Source organism: Felis catus, chromosome E2 (genome assembly GCF_018350175.1).
Source record: "Felis catus isolate Fca126 chromosome E2, F.catus_Fca126_mat1.0, whole genome shotgun sequence".
Taxonomy (NCBI): domain Eukaryota; kingdom Metazoa; phylum Chordata; class Mammalia; order Carnivora; family Felidae; genus Felis; species Felis catus.
Window position 1 is genome coordinate 14,228,860 of NC_058382.1, and position 24,470 is coordinate 14,253,329.

The window sequence follows — 24,470 nt, forward strand, 5'->3', positions numbered from 1 at the left end:
GGGTAATGGTGGTAGAATAGAATAATAATAATGATACTACTACTACTAATAATGGCAGCTGCTATGAGTTGATGTTGTCCCCTGGCCAGGTGTCATTCAAGGCCCTTTATGTGGACTTTCTCATTGAGTCTGCACAGTGATCTGAGGATGTTAGTGTTATCACTAGAATTCGAACTCGATGAAGGAAGGGATGTCTGTCTTGTGTCTTGCGGTATCCCCGGTGGCTGGAATGGGACCTGGCCTGTGCCAGTCCTCAATAAATACTTACTGAGTGTATTATCGTAAATTCACAGACGAGGAAACTGAGACACCAGGCGTTAACCTCCCATTGTCTCTTGGCCCGGAAGTGGCAGAGCCAGAATTTCAACCCAAGCTCCAAAGCCTATACTTGCTGCTCCTACAGTGAGGAGAGGGCTTTATTGACGCTCACAGGCCAGCTCTGTGTCCCTTCTTCCCATTTACCTGTGGATCCCGTCACCCTCTGGAGCTGGGCCTGTCAATGGGGACCAGGGCGGAGAACGCAGAGTCCCAGCTCCCTGAAACCTGGCACTGGCCAAGCATGGGGACAGCCGCTGCGGGTCACATCCCAGGGCAGGGCAGAGCTTATAAGGAGAAGGGCGGTACAGCAGCACATGGGTTGGGGACTCTGCTTCCTGTTAGCGATGTGGCCTGAGGCCAGCTGCCCAACCTCTCCCTGCCTCAGTGTCCTCATTGGCCAAGTGTGGGAGTCCTAATGCTGCTGAGCTCACAGAGCTGTCGCGGGCCTAGCTCCACTGTCTGCGTGAAGCGCTCAGCCAGGGCTTGGCATGCGGTGAGCATTTAATTTGTGGGAGCTGCTGCTGTTGGGGCTGCTGTTGTGGCTTTTCGGCTGCTCTTCTCTAGAGAGAACAATGGGAATAATGAACCCTGTCCACCCCTCAGCCACTTCCGAGTGGATCCAGTTCTTTAAGGAAGCCGGCATTCCTCCCGGGCCTGCTGTCAATTACGCTGTGATGTTTGTGGATAATAGGTAAGGGGCCCCGAGGGGACAGAGCTGAACCTGGAGAGAGGCGGAGAGAGGCGGGGAGAGGTGGGGGGTGCCTGGGGGGGGGGCGGGGGCGGGGGGAGATGGGAGCTGGCTGGCCCTTCCATCCTGGCGCACTGGCGGCCTCACCACTCACCCTCCCCTGTAGGATCCAGAAGAGCATGCTGCTGGATCTCAACAAAGAGATCATGAATGAGCTGGGCGTGACTGTGGTGGGCGACATCATTGCCATCCTCAAGCATGCCAAGGTGGTGCACCGCCAGGTGGGTGTCCCACCCCACCCCTTGGTCCCCGGGTTTAGGGCGCGGTGGAACAGCGGTAGCAGAGCCGGCAGGAGGCTTGGAGGCAAAGACAGGCAGACCTGAGCTCCAAGGCTGGCTGCACCATTTGTTGTGTGACACTGGGCGTGTTGCCTAACCTCTCTGAGCCTTTCTTTCTCCATTTGTAACATTAAAAAAAAAAAAAATGTTTATTTTTGAGAGAGAGAGAGAAAGAGAGAGAGTGCACACACAGGGTGAAGGGCAGTGAGAAAGAGGGACAGAGGATTCGAAGCGGGCTCTGTGCTGACAGTGGAGAGCCCAGTGCGGGGCTTGAACTCATGAACTGTGAGATCATGACCTGAGCCTAAGTCGGATGCTTAACTGACTGAGCCACCCAGGCATCCCTCTCTCTCCATTTGTAGGATGCAGATAGGCAGACCTATCTTGCAAAGTAGTTGTATTACGTTAAATAAAGCCCCAGTACAGTGTAAACAGTAGGGCCTCAGTAAAGGCTCTCTATTACCATTACTAGTTCTCATCTTCCCCGTGATAATAACATCATTAGCAGGATTCTTGTCTGTCCCCAGGACAGGAGCTCCCCGCTTAGGACCCAGGTGCTGACTTGGCCAACAACCTGGCTGTTCCATTCTCGGCCCCTCCACTTACGGTGACCCTAGACTAGTGATCTTCACTTCCCTGAATCTTCTGAAACAGGCTTCTCCCACACCACTGCTGCTGTGGCCACCTACCAGATAGTATGTGGCACCGAGCTCCACACCGGGAATGAAGAGCTTGTTGAGCTTTGATAGCTGACATTTACCGAGCGCTTACCATAGCCTGCCAGGTGCTGTCTCCATCCTTCATCCATTTTAACTCATTTCCTGCTCACTCCACTTGACTGAGAAGGAAACTGGCTCTAGAGCGGTGCTCTCAGACTCCCCACTTTACCAAATGGTAGCTGCTTCCCCCACCCAGGGACGGGCCTTCACCTGTCCAGCCAGCCAGGCCCCCGCCGTGATGGCTTTCTCACGTCAGGGACTTGAGTTATCACAGAGAAGGTCACTGGGCAACACTTTTTTTTTTTTCCTTGAAACTTTTAAATTTGGGAATGATTTCAGATTTACAGAAAAGTTCCAACAGCAGTACAGAAAGTTTCTGTGTCTCCTTCACCCAGCTTCCCTTAATGTTAACATTCGTAGTAACCACGGCCCATTTGTCAAAACTAAGAAATAAACATCCGGACACTGCTATTAACAAAAATACAGACTACTTGGATCTTATCAGTTCTTGTATTAAAGTCCTCTTTCTGTTTCATATACCATATTGCATTTATTTATGTCTGTTTCTGTCTCTTAAGACCCTGTTGATTTATACCAGTTTCATAGTCTTCCCAGATAATGTTCGACGACCTTGACAGTTTTGAAGAGTACTGGTCAGTTGTTTTATAGAACGTCTCTCCGTTTGGGTTTGTCTGATGCTTTCTCATGGTTAGGAGTGAAATGTTTTGAACTCTCTTCTGTAGCAGCTCAGGCTCTGATCTCCCTATGTTGCTCAGATTTCTCCGATTATCCTTGTCCGCATGGTATCCCAGGCACCTTTTTTTTTTTTTTAATGTTTATTTATTTTTGAGAGACAGAGAGCACGAATGGGGTGGGGCAGAGAGAGAGAGAGAGAGAGAGAGAGAGAGAGGGAGGGAGGGAGAGAGGGAGACAACAGAATCCGAAGCAGGCTTCAGGCTCCAAGCTGTCAGCACAGAGCCTGACGCGTGGGGCTCGAACTCACGAACCGTGAGATCATGATCTGAGCCGAAGTCTGAGGCATAACCGACTGTGCCACCTTGGTGTCCCATTATTTTATTTATTTATATTTTTACAGGACATGTGCAAAGCTGCCACTGAGTCCGTGCCCTGCAGCCCCAGCCCCCTCCCAGGCGAGATTCGCCGAGGCACCTCTAGCGGTGAGTCCCATCTACCCAGGGTTCCTTTCCTTCAGTCATACGCTTCAGCTGTAGAGGGGATACACCTGAAATCTGCAGAGGTGAAACAAAGCCATCTGAGGTTCTCTTAGGGAAAAAATAGCCTGGGTAGTGAGGTGGCAATATGTCCGGTCGATTTTCGTTGGTGGTAGTTCTGCTCCATAACGTCACTGTGACCACTGAATTAGTGAATATTGAGTCACTGCTCCTAGAGGAAGTACAAAGTTAGGTTCCTGTAAGCCTCTAGTCACAACATTTTTGTCAGTTGATTAACACAGATCTTATTATTATTTTCTTTTAATGTTTATTTATTTTTGAGAGAGACAGAGACAGAATGCGAGTGGGTTAGGGGCAGAGAGAGAGGGAGACACAGAAGCAGAAGCAGGCTCTAGGCTCTGAGCTGCCTGCACAGAGCCCGACGCGGGGCTTGAACTCCCGAGCCGTGAGATCATGACCTGAGCCGAAGTCGGACGCTCAACCGACTGAGCCACCCAGGCGCCTCGACACAGATCTTATTTTATGTGTATTTCTGTTTAGAGACCTTTTACTGGTAATACATTGTTGATACATTAACATCAAGCTCACAGCCAACAGCACTGTGACTCCTGCCTGGACGAAGCTAATCTAACATGTATTTTCTCCATAAGGCACATCACCTGGGAATATGAGAAAGCACGTTGTCACTATGCTTGGGCGCCATTTTAAACAGCAAAATCGCTACCCAAAAGCACAAAAGTGTAAAAAGGGGACACAAAATAGACCGTGAGAAGGATACTTGTTTACCGTGAGAGCTGAAGGCAGAGAGTCCCCTTGTTTGACTTCAGTTGGGAGTGTGTGTGGGGTGACTCGAGTGTTTCACTGTTCAGCGCATGGCTGTGAATGGCAGCAAAAGCACCACAAATACTGGTTTTGGGGTTAGAAATCAATTATAGTGAATAGGCGAATTTGCAAATATGGAATCCGTGGATGGTGAGAATGGTATTTATACATTTGATTTTTTAGCAGTGTGATACCTTTTTTAAGAAAAATAAACTTTAGAAATTTAATATGCATATTAGCTTAACAAGCCCCAAACTGGTTTAAAATACAAGCTTTTATCTCTCGTGATTTTTTTTTAATGTTTTATTTATTTTTGAGAGAGAGAGACAGAGCACGAGTGGGGGAGGAGCAGAGAGAGAGGGAGACACAGAATCCGAAACAGGCTCCAGGCTCTGAGCTGTCAGCACAGAGCCCGACGCGGGGCTCGAACTCACAAACTGTGAGATCATGACCTGAGCCAAAGCTGGACACTCAACCGACTGAGCCCCCCAGGCGCCCCGTATCTCTCGTGATTTTGTGACATGGCTGGTCACTTCTGCTCTGGGTCAGCTCAGCTGATCTCAGTGGTCACCTGGCAGTTTGGTTGAGGCTGGGTGATCTAGGATGGCCTCACTCACGTCTGGTGGTTGGCTTGATGTCGTCTGGGCCAACAGAGGTGACTTGGCCACATGTCTCTCATTTTGCAGCAGGCTAGCCCGGGCTTGTCCACGCAGTGCTGATTGCAGGGCTCTCCAGAACAGCATAAGAGGGCAGACCCCAGTGTGCAAGGCACCTCTTAAGCTTCTGCCTGTATAACACTTGCTCTTGCCTCATTGGCCAAAGTCAGTCACGTGGCTAAGCCCAGACTCAGTGTGGGCAGTGCCTACCCAAAGGCATGGACAGAGGGAGGCCGAAAAAATTGGTGTTCTTTTCAGCAGCAGTCTTCCTCAACTTACACACAGGAAAGGGTTCCAATCATGAAGGTACAGCCGAATCACTTTTCACAAGTGCAACACTCGTGTAGCCAGCAGCATCCACATCCAGAAACTGAAACATGACCAGCATCACTACCCGCCCCTCCTCTCCAGGGTACCCATTACCTTGATGTCTTTTTTTTTTTTTTTTTTAAGTTTATTTATTTATTTTGAGAGAGACAGACAGTGTGAGTGGGGGAGGGGCGGAGAGAGAGAATCCCAAGCAGGCTACGCACTACCAGCGCAGAGTCTGACGTGGGGCCTGAACCTACGAAACTGTAAGATCGTGAGCTGAGCCCAAACCAAGAGCCGGACGCTTAACCCACTGAGCCACCCAGGTGCCCCTTATTGACCCTGATTTCTTTTTTTTTTTTTTAATTTTTTTTTTCAACGTTTTTTATTTATTTTTGGGACAGAGAGAGCATGAACGGGGGAGGGGCAGAGAGAGAGGGAGACACAGAATCGGAAACAGGCTCCAGGCTCCGAGCCATCAGCCCAAAGCCTGACGTGGGGCTCGAACTCACGGACCGCGAGATCGTGACCTGGCTGAAGTCGGACGCTTAACCGACTGCGCCACCCAGGCGCCCCGACCCTGATTTCTAACAGCATTGATGATCTATTTTTTTAGTCTTTTTGCTCGTCTTTCAAATGTACATCAATGAAATCAGATAGTATGTTATTTTTATACCTTTTTGAATGTCTTAGTGTCAAACAAGTTAAAAAAATTAAAACTAACAAAAATGCTCGTGGAGAAAATAGGCAGTTAGGAATAGAGGAAGCAGGCAAAGAAGGAAAGGGGTGGGGAAGAATGTTCCAGAGAAGCATTCCTGGTACACTCGCTTCTATACACTTTATGATATACACCTTTGAATACGCATGTCTGTATCTATGTGTCTGACACCTGACTACAGTTCAGATTCGTTAGGGCGAAGATAGTTGTTTTTCTTCCACCCAAATGGTGCTTACCTGTCGTGACAAAACATCATATGCCTTATCCCTTTTAAGCAAGACATCTCCCTCTGGGTACACTGCAAGAGGCAGGGCCTCTCAGCTGCTTACCTCTCATAGCAGAACATCCCGATCATCCCAGGACAGATTCTGTGCAGCCAGGTGGTTTACAGCTGGTCAGAAAGCCACCCCTATCCGGCTTCAGAGCTGTCTGAAGAAATGTCCTGGGGAAATTGTGGAGGGGTGCATACCGATCGTTACCAGGGGAGTGAGCAGGGCTGAAAACTGGCCATTTCTTTCTGGTGAGGGGCAGGGAAGAGGTCTGATTGGGAAGGGCCAATCCCCAGAATTCCGGGTGACAGTTAGGCTCCAGTTCTTGACCTGGGTGGTGGGTATGTGGGAGTTCACTTTTTGTTAAGTGGTCTCTGTGGGTTTGGTGTATTTTTCTGTATGCTATAGTTATAATTTAAAAAATCAACCAAGTAATACATAATTGTGATAACGTATTGAGGGTCATTATGGGGAACTTGAGCAGGTTTTGAGAGAGAGCACATAGCAGAAAAAGAAAAGACTTTTGGGGAGTAGGTAGGGTGGAATACCCAAATCTGAAAGCCCTTGGTGGAGGGTCTGGGGATTACTGGGACTGTGGTATAAGCAGGGACGGCATGGAGACCCCCTCCCTCCCCTGCAGGGCTTCCCTAAGAGCTTTTGAAACCTGTGCCCTAAACCCAGCTGTTCTGAAGACAAGACCCGTGTCCTTCCCATGCTGGGGTTGACCCTCTAGAGCATGCTGTAGCTCCCACCTCGCACCCTGAAATTCCTCCTTCTGCTCCACAGAAGACAGGGGCGCCAGAGCCTGCCCTCACCCCCATCCTCCATCCCCAGAAGGGGGTTACCGCTTATCTCCCCTCAGCCCAACTGGAGCCGGACCCACCACTGCTTAGGGACCTGGCTGAGTGATCCCCTCCTGGAGTCACCATTTCCTCATCTGTAAAATTGGCTTGCAGTAGATCTGTTTGGTAGGGATGTTGGGATTTTCAGTGATAGTGTTCATCTTTGCCAGTAGATGTTCCGTGAGGACCTCTAAAGCACCAGAAACTGTGATAGGCACTAGGGATACAGAAATAAATGGGCATTGTCTTCTCATGGGGCTTGCATGCTCGTGGGAGAGCCCACCAGCAAACAAAAACGTGTAATTTGATGTCAAGCAGCGATTAGGGCTACGAAGAAAAAGAGAGCCTTGCGTAGGGTCAGGGTGGTAGAGGGGATGGAGAGGTCCAGGAAGCTTTTTCTAAGGAGGTGCTGTCTGAGAGGAGACCTGAGTAAAGAGCCAGAGAAGGCCTGTTGGTACTCAGGGAACTGCATGCCAGGCAGAGGGAACAGCATGTGCTTTGAGAAGGTGCACACTTCTGGGGGAAGAAGATCCCCAGACCAGCTGGGCTGAAGTGGAGCTGGGAGAGGAGCTCAGAACAGGGCTGGGTAACTGTTGGGTGAAGAGTGACAGGAACCAGTCTGGTCTAGGCCCTCAGGAAGGACCCCCAGGCGGTGAGGAGCGGGCTAGCTCCTGTTTAGACTGGCTGACGCCCAAGCATCCCCATCATGGCAGTGCAGCTACAGGGGGACCCCAGCTGCCCCTTCCCCATGTAGTCCCAAGGCTTGTCTTCTGTGTCCTGGCCTCCATCCCAGGGACGATGGGACCCTCGCCTTTCCTCCCTGCAGCTGCCTCTCGAATGATTGCTAACAGTCTGAACCGTGACTCCCCACCCGGCACTCCACCGAGGCGGCCGGACACCAGCACCTCCAAGATCTCAGTCACCGTGTCCAACAAGATGGCAGCGAAGACTGCCAAGGCTGCCGGTAAGGGGGTTTGGGCAGATGGCGGGAGGAGCTGGGGGTGAGTGTGGGTTGGCAGATGGTATTTGGGGGTCACGTTCCGAATATCTCATGGTGCTTTGAAGGCCTCAGGGTGTCCAAAGCGTTTGGATTTGGTCAAGCCCCTGTACCTCTGTGTGCCTTGCTTTCCAAGTCTATAGAATGGGGACAGTGGGAAGCTGTGGACGTGGTGTACTTAACAGCACAGGGGCACGGCGGTTCTCACTCAGGGGTCTGTTCAGTCTTTTTAAATTTTTTATTTTGTCTTATTACGGAAAAAATGCTTAATATGGTGTCACCCTCTTTTGTTTTTTTAAATGTTTATTTATTTGTTTTGATAGAGAGAGAGAACAAGTGGGAGGAGGCAGAAAGAGAGGGAGAAAAAGAATCTCCAGCAAGCCCTGTGTTCTCAGCACAGAGCCCGATGCAGGCTCGATCTCAGAAATTGTCAGATCCTGACCTGAGCCGAAACTGAGTCAGATGCTTAACCCGCTGAGCCACCCAGGCGCCCCTGACGTCACCCCCTTAATTAAGTCTTAAGCGTACAGTACAGCTCTGTGGACTATGGGTGGCTCATTTTTTTTTTTTTAATCATTTATTTATTTTTTAAATTTACATCCAAGTTAGCATCTAGTGCAACAATGATTTCGGGAGTAGATTCCTTGATGCCCCTCCCCCATTTAGCCCACCCCCCCCAACCCCTCCAGTAACCCTCTGTTCTCTCCATATAAGTCTCTTATGTTTTGTCCCCCTCCCTGTTTTTATATTATTTTTGCTTCTCTTCCCTTATGTTCATCTGTTTTGTATCTTAAATTCCTCATATGAGTGAAGTCATATGATATTTGTTTTCCTCTGACTAATTTCGCTTAGCATAATCCCCTCTAGTCCCATCCATGTAGTTGCAAATGGCAAGATTTCATTCTTTTTGATTGCCGAGTAATACTCCATTATATATATATAGTTACCCCATCTTCTTTATCCATTCATCCATCGATGGACATTTGGGCTCTTTCCATACTTTGGCTATGGTTGATAGTGCTGCTAGAAACATTGGGGTGCGTGTGCCCCTTTGAAACAACATACCTGTATCCCTTGAGTAAACACCTACTAGTGCAGTTGCTGGGTCATAGGGTAGTTCTATTTTTACTTTTTTGAGGAACCTCCACACTGCTTTCCAGAGTGGCTGCACCAGCTTCCATTCCCACCATCAGTGCAAAAGAGATCCTCTTTCTCTGCATCCTCGCCAACATCTGTTGTTGCCAGAGTGGTTAATGTTAGTGTCTCAGTCCTTTTTTTTTAATTATTTTTTTATTAAAAAAAAAAATTTTTTTTTTAACGTTTATTTATTTTTGAGACGGACAGAGACAGAGCATGAGCAGGGGAGGGGCAGAGAGAGAGGCAGACACAGAATCTGAAGCAGGCTCCAGGCTCCGAGCAGTCAGCACAGAGCCCGATGCGGGGCTCTAACTCACAGACCGTGAGATCATGACCTGAGCCGAAGTCGGACGCTTAACCAACCGAGCCACCCAGGCGCCCCAGTGTCTCAGTCCTTTTTAACAGATGTTCACTGAGGCCTGCACTGGTGCCGGGCCCTGTGCTTGATGCAGGGGTCAGAGGTCAAGAAACTACCATTTTCTCTCAGCAGCCAGAAGGATCCTTTCAAACCTTCAACCTGACCCTTTCACACTCAGCTAGAACTCTCCAGGGCTTCCCATTGTCCCAGTAACAAAGTCATCTTCCCACGTGGCCTATAGGTCGTGCAGAATGTGAGTCCATCTCCTGTGTCTCTCCCTGGCTCCCTTCCAGGCTCCTTCCTGTCGTGGTATTTCTGCCCCAATGTTCCCTTCTCCCGGCACATTCTTCCTTCACAGACCTTTTATGCTTGGCCTCTGTTCCTCTTCCAGGTCTCAGCTTGAAATCTGGGACTAGGACCCTGGCCTTTGGGCTTCCAAGCTGTCTTTCTGTCTGCCCCACTGTCCTGCCTTTGTCGGACCCACCCCCACAGCAAAGATCTTGGCACAAGTGGAGACTGAGGCCCAGGGAGGGGGCTTTGTTATTCTGATGCCCAGCCCCTTCATGCTCTGTCCACCTCCATTGCACATGCTCCCTTTTTGCCGTGTGTGTTTAGAAGTGCCTCATCCCCTTCTTTGGACCCTTTACTTCTTGGGGCGGGGGAGGGGCAGAGAGAAGGGGGTAGAGGACCCCAAGTAGGCTTCGCGTTGTTAGCACAGAGCCTGACGCAAGTCTTGAACTCACGATCCATGAGATCATGACCTGAGCTGAAGTCAAATGCTTAGCCGACTGAGCCACCCAGGTGCCCTTCTGGCCTTTTGATTGATGTCATGAGTAAGAAAGTTTAAATTGATTTCTAAAGTATTGAAAAAGTGGTGGGCCTGGGAGTGTCGAGGGGATTTTGTTTTTCTAATTGAGATATAATTTACTTAGACATGATATACAAATTGCAAGTATACGGCTTGATTCATTTAAAAAAAATTATTACACCTGTGAAACCATTGCTTAGCTGGAGCTCTTGAACTTTTCCATCAGCCAGCAGTTTCCCCTTCTGAGGGGATCCTGACTGGGCTGGGAAGTCAGCCTGCTCGGGGCAGGGACAGAGGCAGAGAGAGCCTGGGAGGCCCGCCACAGCGTGGGGATTCTGAGCACCGTCGGCAACCCCGTCGTGCCCAGACCTCTGAATTTCTTGGTGGTTCAGGGTCAGTGGTGATGGGGTGGTTGGGAAGATAGGGGATTGCAGTCATTTGAACGTATGGAGATAAAGGGCACATTTGTGCCCTTCGTTGGGCATCTAGCCCCCACCCCAGGAGAACATGCCACCCCAGAAGGTGCTCACCACCCCTCTCCTCCCCAGCAGCCCTGGCCCGCCGCGAAGAGGAGAGCCTGGCCGTTCCCACCAAGCGGCGCCGGGTCACTGCCGAGATGGAGGGGAAATACATCATCAACATGCCCAAAGGCACCACCCCCCGGACCCGTAAGATCCTGGAGCAGCAGCAGGCGGCAAAAGGTACTGTGCTGGCGGGGGCACACGCTTTGGTGTGGAGACTGCCTTTCCCTTTTGCTGCTTTGTGCGGGGTTGGTCATGCCCTATGGGCATTGGCCAAGAAGTGGGCTCTAACGAGATCCAGGGGGCCTTGGACCAAGGGGACAGTGAGGGTGGCCATAGAGGAGGAGAGCACATCACCACCTCCACCCTCGCATCCTGCAGTTAGTGTAGCAGGTGCTTCACCTGGCACCTCTTCCCCAAGGGCAGGGGCTTGGATTCCATGACTGCCTGACTGTAAAGTGGTGTCCGTGTCTGGCTGAGGGCGGGTGCCCAAAATGGTGGGAACCATCATCATGAGCCAGAGGAGTCTGGTTGAGGTTCAGTCCGTAGCTGGGGTTTGCATCTGGTAGTGCAGAGATGGTCTTCCTCACAGTGTTCCTTTTAGAATGTTGTACGCATTCCCACGGGGAAAGCATTCCTATGGTGCAGAAGAGTATACGATGTCAACTCATTCTTTCCCTCACTCCCGTGTCCCACGCCGTCATTAACCTTTCCAGACCGGCACCTGTGGACTTGCATGCGTGTATCTATATATAAAAACATAGAGAGGTGTTTGTTTCTATTTCAACACAAATAGCAGCAGCCTGTAGGTATTATTCTAGAATTCTTTTATTGAGATCTTTTCACATAAATACATGTGGATGTGCTTCATTCTTTTTTTATTTTAAATGTTTACTTTTGAGAGTGAGAAAAAAAGAATGCAAGTGGGGGAGGGGCAGAGAGAGAGGGAGACACAGAATCCCAAGCAGGCTCCAGGCTCTGAGCTGTTAGCACAGGGCCCAGCATGGGGCTTGAACCCACAAACCGTGAGATCATGACCTGAGCCAAAGTTGGACGCTTAACCGACTGAGCCACCCAGGTGCTCCTCTGCTTTGTTCTTTTTAACGGTCATTTAAATTTAATATTTGCATCGTATTCGTATATCATGATTTAGTATACATTCTCCCATTGATGGCTATTTAGGGTGTTATTTAGGGAGAGGGCTTATCCGTTCAGCAGACTCTCAGAGGCCCATGACCCAGAACAAGACTGAAGGGAACAAGTAGGGATTTAGAACTCTTCCCGCACACGTTCACAAACTCGTGCAAAGTTTCCAGGAGCCCAAGGGTCAATTTTAGTGGATCTTTCCCACATTTGGCACTAGCCAGAAACATGTGAGTCAGGTCCGTGTCAGCCAGCGCTCAGACACAGAGTCCGTGCCTGCCTGGACCGGAGCTGCCTGGGCCTGGGCCGCATCTCCCCTCCCTTGTCTGCACGATGCATGATGCTCGGCCGGGCCCAAGCTCCGCGCGTGGCTCAGTTGGTGCTGGCTGAGGGCTCACTTCCCTCCCAGGTCTCCACAGGACGTCCGTGTTCGACCGCCTCGGCGCCGAGACCAAGGCAGACACGACAACAGGGAATAAAGTGAGTTGGAAACGGGGAAGCCAGTTGGGGTTCTCTGATTCTTGTCTTCCTGCGGGTGTTGATCCCACATCCCTCGTACTCCCTGGGCCGCCTCCCCTGTCTTAACAGTCTCCGTTCCGTTCTTTGCACCTCAACGTCTCTCCTGATTTCCAGCCCCCGGGGTCTGGCCAACTGCTGAATGCTGCCCTTGGGTCCTCCCACCAGATGTCCCAGACTGGCCTCGGCATCTTCCCCCAGAGTAACTCCCCTCCCGGGCCCCGTCTCAGGGACACCCCAGTGCCCCATTCCGGGCAGGCTCTAGTGATGGCTCCGTCTGTCTTCCCTTCTCTGCCACTTTTCCCTGTCTGGATAGGGCGGTGGCCTCCTAACTGGTCTGCAGCTCCTGTGAACCCCCTTCTGCCCCTCCCCCCATAGCAGCAGTGTGTGCCACCCCCAGGACAGGCCACCCACCCCCCACCAGATGCTTTCACCCTGGTCAGGATGAACGCCACCCTCCTTGCCTTGGCCTGCAGTCCCGCGGGCCCCGGGGACAGTGTGTGTTAGGAGCACGCAGCCTGAGCCCTGCCCGGCATGAATCCAGCTCTGTCACCACCTGGCTGCATGGCTGCATGGCTCTGGCCACGTCACTTAAGCTCCTGGTACCTCAGCTTTCTTATCCGTGTAGTGCACACCTCATGGGGTGCTTGTGAGGATTAAGTGACACACACCTGCACAGTGCTGGGGGTGTCTGGTGCACAGCAGGCACTCTTTAAGTGTCACCTTTGACTAACTGCTCCGGAGCTCCCCAGCTGTGTTTCCTGCCTCTCCAGCCCTCGCTTGCCAGGGCTTACCCAACCTTTCCCTCACTTCTTAGAGTCTTATCATGAGCAGGATAATAACACTCAGGATCGTGTGGCTTGAAGATGTAGCCGCGTAAAGAGCTTGGCACAGAGCGAGTGCTCCATCAGTATGATTCCTATTCCTGCCTTGGGGACTTAGCCCTTGCTCTTTTCTCTGCTGATTCATCCTTGAGGGCCTGGCTTAAACATCAGTACCTCGGAGAAAGCATCCCTGAAGTCGAGAGGGGTCGAGGCCTCCCTGTCTCCTGTCCACCTGTGCTCCCATCTCTTCCAGAGAACGCACCACTGTCGTAATTAGGGAATCGTTGGGGGTCATTTCCCACGCCAGGTCTGTCTTCCCCACTGGACTGGGAGCCCCCTGAGGGCAGGGCCAAGGCTGTGCTTAGTCACCACTGTTTCCCCAGCACCGCCCAGCACGGGGCCAGGGACAGTCGGGACTCAGGAAATGTCTGTTGAGTGAATGAGCAAATTTTTCTTCTCTCATGTTCTCCCGCAGATCTCTGCAAATGGTCTTCTCTCCGTCTTCTCTCTCCCCCCTTCTTTATTAGACCCACCTGCCGTTACTTTCAGATCTCATCTCTGAGGTCTCTTGTCCAGGGAGTCTCTCCCGAACTTCAGCCAAGGTCAGGAGTCTTCTCTGGGCCCCACCAGGTCCCTGAATCTCCCCTGTCGTGGCTCTCACCACTGTGTAGCGTGCCACTGTTGGGGATTTCTCCCAGTGAGGCCAGGTACAGATGGGGCAGCTCTCCGTGCATGCATGTTGAGTGACTACATGGCTCACTTGTCCCGTCTCTGACCCCTGCAGCCCACAGGAGTCTTCAGCCGCCTGGGGGCCACCCCAGAGATGGACGAGGATCTGGCTTGGGACAGCGACAATGACAGCAGCAGCTCTGTCCTGCAGTATGCCGGGGTCCTGAAGAAGCTGGGCCGGGGCCCAGCCAAATCCAGTCCCCAGCCAGCACTGACTGTCAAAGCTAAGGCCACAAGTTCGGCCACAACGGCTGCCACCCCAACACTGCGGCGTCTGGCCCTTTCCTCACGCCCTGGACTCGAGAGGAAGCCAGAGTCCCTGTCCAAAGGCAGCATCATCCAGAGACTGGGCAAGGCTGCCCTTGTGCCTGAGGCCCAGGACAGCCAGGTCACGAGCACCAAGAGTAAGTCCTCAGCCGAGGTCAAGGTCACCATTAAGAGGACTCTGGTGGGGCCCCGGGGGAACAGCTCCAGCGAGGGCCTGGGTGCCCAGATGGACCATGCGGGCACAGTGAGCGTGTTCAAAAGACTGGGCCGCAGGACCTTCTAGCCTCTGGGCGGGGCGCAGTCCCCTCTCCAGGCTCCTGGCTCCGGCAGAGGCTCCAGTGAGGGCGCGCCCAACCCTCTGCCGGCTTCTGGATGACACTGCTTGTCTCCCTCGGCATTGGAGCCGGCCCGAGCTTTCTGGGGACTCACCCCAGTTTTCTGAGTCTGAGATGGTCGTTGTGACCTGGCCTTGCCGCTCCGGTCTTTCCTTTCTCTCACGTCCTCTGTTCTCTCCTCTCTGACTGTGGCCTTGGCAGGGCACACTCCTCTACCTCTCCCAGAGCCAAGTGCCCTTTTCCCTCCCCCATTCCCCTTCCTGCCTCTCAGCAGCATCTGCTGCCTCAGCCCCAGCTCCTCAGCCTTCCAGTCCCCCAGAGCGGGTGTCACCTGGAGGGGCCGACTTCCCGACTTCCCCTCGCCCCTCTGCCCCGTCCCCATGCTACTTTAACTTCTCGGTCTCTCCCTCTCTTCATGCTGTTCATTTCTCTTCTGTTTTCTGTCCCTGTGGCAAGGCCCGACTGTGCGCTGCGTCCTGCCTGACCCTCCTGCGCCTCCGGCCTCCCAGCGGCCCCGTCGACGGTGGCGTCGAGCCTGTAGAGACTGTTAGCCGCCCTCGCTCCCAGACCCTGGGCTGCAGCAGGGCCCCTCTGTTTTCCGGCCCTGGGCGTCTTTTTCTCTGAAAGCCTGTGGCGGGTGGCGAGCAAGGGTCACCGGGAAGGGAGGCCAGTGCCGAGAGAGAAGAAAACAGCTGTTTTAATATATTTTTGTGGCTTTCAAACTGTTTCCCTCCCCTCCTTCAGGGTGAGTCACAGGGTTGTTTTTCACACAAAGCACAATGTGGGTGGGGGTGCCAGTGAGGGGTTGGGCTCTGTCTCTGAAGGTCAAGGCTCCACGTGGGCCATGTCTTTGCTGCAGGCCCCCAGTGGAAGGGAGTAATGGTCACGGTCCCCGTTCAGTTGGGCTTCCTCTCCCCATCAACCCACTGCGGTGGTCCTGCCTCTGTGTCTGTCCCCCCCCACCGTATATTTCACCTGTGCCTGCCATTCTGCCTGTTGGCAGCTTTCCAGATTGCTGGCTTCCTGGTGAGGCAGCTCCTGCCGATTTGATCACACACCCATTCACTGCTGCACAGCCCCTACCCTGTGCCAGGCCTGTTTGAGGAGCTAGGGATCCGTTGGGAGCAAGGCAGACAAGCTCCTGCCAGCACGGCTGACCTCTCTGGCCAGGGAGATGGCGGTAAAGTGATCATGCTGTCGGAAGAATGGGAGTGAGGAGCAGAGGCGACCAAGGCCTCTTCAGAAGTTGGGGGTAAGAAGGCCTTTTAAGAGGAGCTGAGGCAAGGGCTGAGCCGGGAACGATCAGAAGCGGCTGCATGAAGTGCAGGAGGAGAGTGTTCGGCCGAAGACACGGCCAGGGCAGAGGTTGAGAGAGGAGCAGGGAGAGGCCAGGGGGCCGTCAGGCGTCAGGGGAGCCAGGGGCTGAATGAGGAGCCTGCCATGTAGCACAGGTGGGGGCAGGTGGGCGGGGACCAGGTGACTTAGGGCTTTGTGATTCATGGTGAGGAATTGGACATCTTCCCTACGCTCTGAGAAGTTGGGGAGGGTAAAGCCAGCAAGGGATGGTCTGAATTGCCTTTTGTGAAGGTGGCTTTGGCCCCTGTGAGGAGGATAAATTGTCGGGAGGCAGCCGTACAGGAACTGGGGCAAGAAAGGAAGGTGGTGGGGGGTGACGCGTGGGGAGGAGGAAGGTGAGTGGGCTTCGGTAGAGCAGCGGGCAGCGTGGATGGATGGGAAGCTGGGGTGCGGGGAGCAGGGGTCACCTCGACACCGGAGCATCTAGCCAGAGGTGCCGTTTGTGGAAACCAGGAGGCTGGGGGTAGAGGAGCGGGGGTGGGAGGGCACGTGGCCGCTGGGGTTGAGGGGGCCACCCGGGGAGCTTCGAGGAGCGACACCAGCCTGAAGGGAGCATAGAGACAGGAGAGGGCCCAGATGGGAATTGGGGGCCCTTTTCCCATTTAGAGACCAGGACTGATAGGATTAGCGGGAGTGGTCTGGGGGTTGGGAGGCCCAAGAGCAGGTGAGCATGAGATTAGACGTCACCCGTTTTTTTTTTTTTTTTTGTGATAAAATAAACCTAACGTAAACTTGACGATCTTAACCATCTTAAAGTGAGCATCCTGTCCAGTGGCATTAAGTATATTCACACCGTCATATAACCATCATCACCATCGTCCCCACATCTGTGTCATCTTCCTGAGCTGATTGTCTATTTGTAGTGTTTCGGTTGTGTCGTGTCGGGGGCTACTGTGGGTTGGGCAGCGAGCCAAGCACAGGGCCTGGGTGTGAAGGGTGGGGCTTCAGTGTGAAGGACACGGTAGGGAGGGCTGAGGCTAGACCTTTTGGGGGGACTGCAGGAGGTCGTACCTCAGAAGGACAGCAGCTGTTGGCAGCAGTGATTCCGGAGGCTGCACCCTTGTGGTGGCGCCACAGGGAGGGGCTCACACGCCGAATGCTTTCCCTGCTGCTCTTCAACTCTTGGGGTTTTTTCCCCAGTCATTTCCTCTGGTTCCACCTCATGGACAATTCTAGCAACTGCCAAGGTTCAGAGGAAAAGTTCCGGTTACTAAATTTAAGAGCACTGGATAATTTCTTGATGTGCAATGATGTAAAAAACACGTGTCGCTCACTTACCCACTAAAGGCTCACCTGCGTGAGGATAGTCCCGTCACTGTGGCTCTTTGTGGAGGCCCAGAGGGGAGTAAGCTGCCCCGCATCTCACCCAGCTGGCAAGTGGCAGGTCAGGGAGCCAACCAGGAACCTCGCTCCGTAAGCCCTACCTTGTGCTGATTGTGGGTTTGAAACAAGGACCTTTTGGAAAGGGGAGGGTGGGGTCCTAGGATAGTAGTTTTGGATTTTCTCGAGTTATTTACATGTACATGTCCCCCCCCCCCCCAATCAACTTGTTGTGAAAAGCATTTGCAGCTTTGGGATGCTGTGGCCCATGAGAGTCATGCCCCCTCCTGCCACCATGTGCTGGGTGGGCCAGACCAGACACCCCCTATGCCTCCTAGCTGCTCCAGAGCCACAGTGTGTGTCCCCACTGTTTGACTTGGTGATTCCCCCAAACCAACCCCAGCATCTGGGACCCACAGAAGTGTGTTATTTTTCCTCTGGTTCTATTAAGTATTTTTTTTTTTAATGTTTATTCATTTTTGAGAGAGAGAGAGACAGAGCATGAATGGTGGGGGAGGGGTAGAGAGAGAGGGAGACACAGAATCCGAAGCAGGCTCCAGGTTCTGAGCTTCAGCACAGAACCCAACGTGGGGCCTGAACCCACAAGCTGTGAGATCATGACCTGAGCTGAAGTCGGAAGCCCAGCTGACTGAGCCACCCAGGTGCCCCTCTATTAAGTTTTTTTTTTTGAGCAGAATACTTTCGTATGGTTCAAGATTCCAAAGGCTTTATGGTGAAAAGTTTACACACACACACTCATATATATATATACAGGCAGAGGAACATACAGTACACATATACAGGCACACAAGCATATTTATGGCCTAATTCACTTCACCTTTCCTTTCCTTTTTGAAAGGGAATTCGGGTTGCTTCCAGTCTCTTACTAGCATAAGCTGTGCTGCCGTGGGTAAGCTTGTCCCATGTGAAGTCAGGTCAGGGGTGAATATGAAGAATTCCAGTTATATCAATACTTCAGTGTGACTACTGATAATTGGGTCAGTAGGAAATCTGAACCAGGCTCCCCACCCCCCGCCCCAAGATTATTGGCGTTCCTCACACGACTTATTCGTACACTCATCACCCCATTCCAGAAAGGAGTGGAGAGCTGTTGGACTCTTCTGGTTGGAGACCACTGGAGGAAGCAGGTCAGGGAATGCTGAGAACTAGCACCAACCACACCTTTGTGCCAGGAAATACTAAATAAGGGCTTTGGTAAGTTGACAGACTTCCCAAATCCTTAGGGAAAGGGCAGCAGCATGGAGGTCAGGGACTTCCTATTCTCCTCCCATAAACAGATGTCATATGGAGGGACAGGGAACCTAGGGCTCAGGCTAAGTCATGGAGCCAGATCCGAGCCATTCCCGGTGAAGGATTCTGTTTGGATGGTGGTCTTGGGATGAGGTGACCTCCTTAGCTCACACCAGTAGACGGAAGAGGCGGGATGGGAACTTATAGCACCTATGGCGGGCAGCCAGCGTCCAGGCAGCCCCACCGCCCCTTCCTCCAGCGTCGGAGCCGGGTGCCACCCAGATGGGCCAGGTGTCAGGCTGCGGCGGCCTTGCTTCCTCCTTTCCCTCCTCTGGGGATCTGAGCCGACTTAGACTGGTGAGTGCGACTTCTATATACCCCTGCCTTTGAAGGCCTGATGTTTACCTACACAGAACTTCACCTGCTTTGTGAACTCCAGGCCTCTGCAAACTTCATCAAACAGGCGAAGCCTGACCCAGCTGGCAAGTGGGAGGACTAGGTCTGCTGTCAGGAAGCTGGCCAGGAGCCTTGCCTTTTTAAGTTGTTTTTTTTTAAGACTTTATTTTTTAGAACAGACTTTATTATTTATTTGTTTTTTTAATTAAAAACATTTTTTTAGTTTATTTATTTATTTTGAGAGAGAGAGAGAGAGGGAGGGAGCATGCACAAGCAGGGGAGGAGCAGAGAAAGAGGGCGGGAGAGAATCCCATGCAGGCTCCATGTTGTGAGTGCAGAGCCCGACGTGCGCTCAATCCCATGAACTGTGAGATCACGACCTGAGCTGACATCAAGAGTTGGATGCTCAACCGACTGCCACCCAGGCGCCCCAACAGACTTTATTTTTTAGAACACTTCAGATTTGCAGAAAAAATGAGAAGTGCATTTCTGCCAGCAGACTTCCTGTATACCCCTCCTCCAATTTCCCCTATTATTAACATCTTACATTAGCATGATTTCATGTGTTACAGTGAGTGAACCAATATTGACACATAGGTATTAAAGTCCATAGTTCTTCACATTTCCTTAGCTTTTTCCTTAGTTTTAATATCTTTTTCTGTTCCAGGATAGCATATTACGTTTATGTTGTCGAACACTTGTGTTGACAAATAGGGTATTGTCGTGCTTCCTCAGGCCCCTTCTGGCAGTTTTTGGTGACCTTGACAGTTTTGAAGAATAGTGGGCAGGTCTATTAGAGATTGTCCCTCAATTGGGATTTGTCTTTCTCCTTATTAGACCAGGGTTATGTGTTTTTCAGAGGAAGAGCTCCGAGGTAGAGTGCCATTTTATCACATCGTCTGTAGGGTGCATGCTGTCCATGTGATTTACCACAGTCTATGTTAACCTTGGTCACCTGGCTTCATTACCTACTATTTGCCAGATTTCTGCACTGTCAGTTTGCTCTCTCCCTTTCTGTACTGAACTCTTTGAAGGGAAGTCACTCTGCACAGCCCACACCTAAGGAGTACAGGGCTTAGGCTTCACTGCCTTGAGGGCAAAGTACTGACACGAATTAGAAATAAACCTGGGAGGGCGCCTGGGTGGCTCAGTCTGTGGAGCGTCCAACTTCGGCTCAGGTCATGATCTCACAGTTCGTGAGTTCAAGCCCCACATCGGGCTGTGAGCTGTCAGCACAGAGCCTGCTTCATATCCTCTGTCCCCCCCTCTCTCTGTCCCTGCCCTGCTTGCGCTCTCTCTCAAAAAAAAAAAAAAAAAAAAACCAAACAAAAAAAAAAAAAACTGGGAATTCTTCTGCAAGGAAGATGTGTCTCTTTTCTCTATTAACTTATTCAATCATTTATTTTCATCAGTCTGATGAATATATACTTTGGGTTATATAATCCAATACTACTTGAATTATTTTGTGTTCACATTATTCTAGCTTTAGCATTTGGGGACTCTTTCAGTTGGCTCCTGTGTCCTTTGACATACTTCCACTATTGGTCCTAGAGTCCACCATTTCTCTAAGGAGCCTCAGAATATTTTACCTAGAATGGTAATTGGGAATTGAAACCAAGGCCTAGGCTCGAGATGTGCTCCTTGCCACTGGGGGGGAGCACCTCCTTTTTAGAAAATGTAATTTTAATATGAAACGCCAATATATAAAGCATGTTTAAAATGGGAAAATGATAAATATTTATTTGGGATCCATTCATACAAACAGTAACAAATTCAAAGGCACCAAAAGGTACATACCAGAAGACTGTTTTGTGCCCAGCAGATTGGCAAAAAATTTAAAGTCTCCAGTGTTGGGGAAGATTTGGAGTATTGGGAATATGGTACACTGCTTTTGGGATGTAAGTTGGGATCAACCATTTTGGAAAATAATTTGGTAGGTTGTGGTATAAATGAAGATGTTATACTCCCCAACCCAGCAATTACCATTCTGGAGACACTTGTACATACAGAGACATGAATAAGAATGTTCATGAGATCACTGTAATAGCATTAACTTGGAAGCAACCCAAATATCCATTAACTGGAGAATGGGCAGATTGTGGCATAGTTGTTTCAGTTATCTAATGCACAATGAATCACCTCAAGACTTACCGGCTCAAATCAATAATTATGATCTCGTATGGTTCTGGGGGTTGACTGGACTCAGACTGTGTCACTTGGGGGCTCTCGTGGTTGCAGTCAGATGTTGGTTGGGGCTAGTGTCCTCCTGAAAGCTTCCTCGGTTGTTTGGTGGTTAACCAGTATTGGCACTCAGCTCAGACCTCAGCTTGGGCTATCGGCCAGAATGCCTACATACGGCTTCGCCGTGTGGCCTGGGCTTCCTTACAACATGGTGGCTGGGTTCCAACAGCGTGCTGCTGAAGAGAGCCAGGAAAAACCGTATTGCCTTTTCTAACCTAGTATTGCAAGTCACATTGGTTCACTTCCGCCCAGATTCAAGGGGAGGGACCATAGACCCTACCTCTCAATGACAGGAATGTCACTGTCTCATAGTAAGAAGAGCGTGGGGGATGAGAGATTGTTTTGTGGCCATCTGGGCAAATCATACATCAATATAGGATGTACTGTCTGATGTATTGGGTGTGGAATATTATATATCAATGGAAGTGAACGAACGTTGCACATATCAATAAGAATAAAGCAAAACACTGAAAAAAAATTGCAGAAGAATATGTGTAGTTCTGCAATATGCAAAATATTTACTACTTAAATATTTATTCACTTAATTCAATCAGTTTGCTCTTTAAAATGTAGCAAATGTATGAAATGCATAGGATTGACGAACTCCAGATGTGGGAGCATGGTTCCCTCCAGGGGTAGGATGGGATGTGATTGGACCTCACATAGGCAACAGCCTAGGAACGGGTTGGGGTGCCTGGCTGGCTCAGTTGGGGGAGCGTGCGACTCTTGATCTCGGGGTCGTGAGTTCAAGCCCCAAGTTGGGGTATAGAAATTACTTAAAAATAAAATCTTAAAAAAAGAAAACAGTATAGGAATGGTTTTTAAAGCTGGGTGGTGGGCACACAGGTGTTTGTTGTGTTATTCTTTATATGTTTTTGGTATCTCTTAAGAATTAAAAAACAACAATTCTCTTTCCTACTCTGGGTCATCAGTTCCACCCTCCAGAGGCAGTGGGTGTTACTGGGGTTATGTGTCCTTCCAGAAGTATTTCATTTGCAAACATAACTCTGTTTTCCCACTCAGATGGTCGCATATATGGCAGTTTTGCGCTTTGCTTTTTTCACTAATATATCCTGGAGATCATTTCATATCAATACATGACAAGCTTCTTTACTTAAAAAAATTTTTTTTTTCAACGTTTATTTTATTTTTGGGACAGAGAGAGACAGAGCATGAACGGGGGAGGGGCAGAGAAAGAGGGAGACAGAATCGGAAACAGGCTCCAGGCTCTGAGCCATCAGCCCAGAGCCCGACGTGGGGCTCGAACTCACGGACCGCGAGATCGTGACCTGGCTGAGGTCGGACGCTTAACCGACTGCGCCACCCAGGCGCCCCATGACAAGCTTCTTTAAACACACACACACACACACACACACACACACACACACACACACACACACTGGGGTGCCTGGGTGGCTCAGTTGGTTGAGCGTCCAACTCTTGATTTCGGCCTCGGTCTTGATCTTTGGGTTGTGGGATTGAGCCCCGTGTCGGACTCTGTGCTGAGTGTGGAACCTGCTCGGAGTTGTTGCTCTCTCTGTCTCCTCTGCCCCTCCCCCCCCCGCTCTCTCTCTCTCACATTAAAACACACACACATACTTTATTGAGATATAACGCACATCCATTCACTCATTTAAAGCACACAATTAGCGGCGCCTAGGTGGCTCAGTCGGTTGGGCGTCTGACTTTGGCCTAGGTCATGATCTCACGGTTCGTGGGTTTGAGCCCCACGTTGGGCTCTGTGCTGACAGCTCAGAGTCTGGAGCCTGCTTTGAATTCTGTGTCTCCCTCTCTCTCTGCCCCTTCTCTACTCATGCTATGTCTCTATCTCTCAAAAAAAATAAACATTGAAAAAAAATAAAGCGCACAATTCGATGGCTTTTAGTTACTCACAGAGTTGTGCATTCATCACTAGAATTCCAGGATGTTTTCATTACTCCGGAGAGAAAGCCCACACCCCTTAACCATGATTCTCCAAGTCCTCCCACAGTCTGCCCCCCGGCTCCAGGCCCGTGGCCACCACTAATCTGTCTCTGTAGATTTACCTTTACTAAACATTTCACGTAAACGGAATCATACAGTACACGGCCGCCCCGTCTGGCTTCTTTCACTTAGCCTGTTTCTGACATTCATCCATGTTACACCATAGACCTTCCATTATACTCCATTTTGAAACAATTGATGAGTGATGTTGCAGTGTATGAGTTCCCACATTTCGTTTACCAAAATGACAGACATTGAGGTTGTTTCCGCTTTGGGGCTGTTATGAACACTAAGGCTCTGAACACTCGTGTATGAGTGTGTGAGTGGACATGTTTGCTCTTGGGTATATACCTAGGAGTTGAATTGCTGGGCAGTGTGTTAATTGTATTTTAACCACTTGAACTGCTGGGCTGTTTTCCAAAGCTTCCTTTTAAAGTAGCTGCACGATACTCCCTTGTGTGGATGTACCTTGATGTACTTAACCAGTCCCTTACTGTGGACACTTAGGGGTTTCCAGGTCTTCTTCTATCACAGTCAGTGCCTCTAGTTTGCCCCGAATTTTGCTTATGTGTGGACATATCCATTGGGCCAATACCTAAGACTTAAATTGCAGGGGCAAAGGGAATGTACCTATGTTTTATAAGTTTGAATTTATGCTATTTGTGTAATTACAAGTACATATCGAGAATGATCAGATTCGTGTGAGGAACACTCCAATTTTTCCTCCAGTGTTAATGGCCAGCAGGTGCAGTCACCTTAGAACCAGCAGCCACTGGATTTCCCAGTTTTATTTTGGTTAAACCTTGCATAATACGGGACCGACGTTGGCATAGATGTGACATCAAGTTGAGGCAGGTGTTCAGAGCACATAAACCTACATTCATTTTTTCCAACGTTTCCCCTAAACCTTCCTTCTCTGGTCCCTCATATTTAGTGCAGTGCTTGCTCCTAAATGGTCATTGTAGCATATCGTGGCTATCATTTGGCCTTCTTGATGGCCTGTGGAGGTTAAAAGCATGAGCTCTGCAGCTGTGTGATCTTGGGCAAGTTACTCAGCCTCTCTGTGCTTACTTCTCCACCGAGATGGGAGTAATAGTAGCATCTGCCTCACAGAATAACAGGGAAGGGCTTCACAGAGCCTTGGCACTGGTTGTCATCTAATTTTATCTCTGAAATTGATGACTTTCAGCACCACGACTTAAAGAACTCTTTCAGACGTTCTCACTGGCTACAAAGAGAGCTTTTTGAGTAACTATTTAATATAATTGTAAACCTCTAGGAAAGTAGCAAGAATGGTCTAAGGGATTTCTGAATATGCTTTATCTGGACTCGCCAGTTGTTTGCTCCATTTGTCTTATCGTTCCCTCTTCCCTGTCCCCCTCTCCACAGGCATACACACACACACGCACACACACA

The 24,470-nt window shown here is 50.4% G+C and overlaps 1 protein-coding gene and 2 long non-coding RNA genes across 9 annotated transcripts in view; 1 reads left to right on the forward strand and 2 right to left on the reverse strand.

The window, feature by feature from the left end:
- CE2H19orf47 (chromosome E2 C19orf47 homolog) overlaps nucleotides 1–24,470 on the forward strand; it is a 36,837-nt gene that overhangs the window by 7,247 nt on the left and 5,120 nt on the right. For 3 of the 7 annotated variants that reach the window (XM_045046085.1, XM_045046084.1, XM_045046078.1), the window contains 7 exons: nucleotides 922–1,009; nucleotides 1,173–1,287; nucleotides 3,160–3,241; nucleotides 7,699–7,836; nucleotides 10,721–10,873; nucleotides 12,246–12,316; nucleotides 13,961–15,229. In XM_045046085.1, coding sequence (XP_044902020.1) covers nucleotides 922–1,009; nucleotides 1,173–1,287; nucleotides 3,160–3,241; nucleotides 7,699–7,836; nucleotides 10,721–10,873; nucleotides 12,246–12,316; nucleotides 13,961–14,455 — 1,142 coding nt within the window. In that variant the 3' untranslated portion in view covers nucleotides 14,456–15,229. Of the gene's footprint in view, nucleotides 1–921; nucleotides 1,010–1,172; nucleotides 1,288–3,159; nucleotides 3,242–7,698; nucleotides 7,837–10,720; nucleotides 10,874–12,245; nucleotides 12,317–13,960; nucleotides 15,230–24,470 lie in introns of those variants that run through there. The other 4 variants (XM_045046082.1, XM_045046080.1, XM_045046079.1 and 1 more) reach the window with 4 other exon arrangements.
- Nucleotides 3,121–6,492, reverse strand: LOC123382263. Its single transcript, XR_006590379.1, has 2 exons — nucleotides 6,091–6,492; nucleotides 3,121–3,467 (listed from the first exon to the last, which is right to left on the reverse strand). It is a non-coding gene; the product is annotated as an uncharacterized LOC123382263 (long non-coding RNA).
- LOC123382265 lies at nucleotides 16,545–17,747 on the reverse strand. The gene is made up of 2 exons (XR_006590381.1): nucleotides 17,157–17,747; nucleotides 16,545–17,042 (listed from the first exon to the last, which is right to left on the reverse strand). It is a non-coding gene; the product is annotated as an uncharacterized LOC123382265 (long non-coding RNA).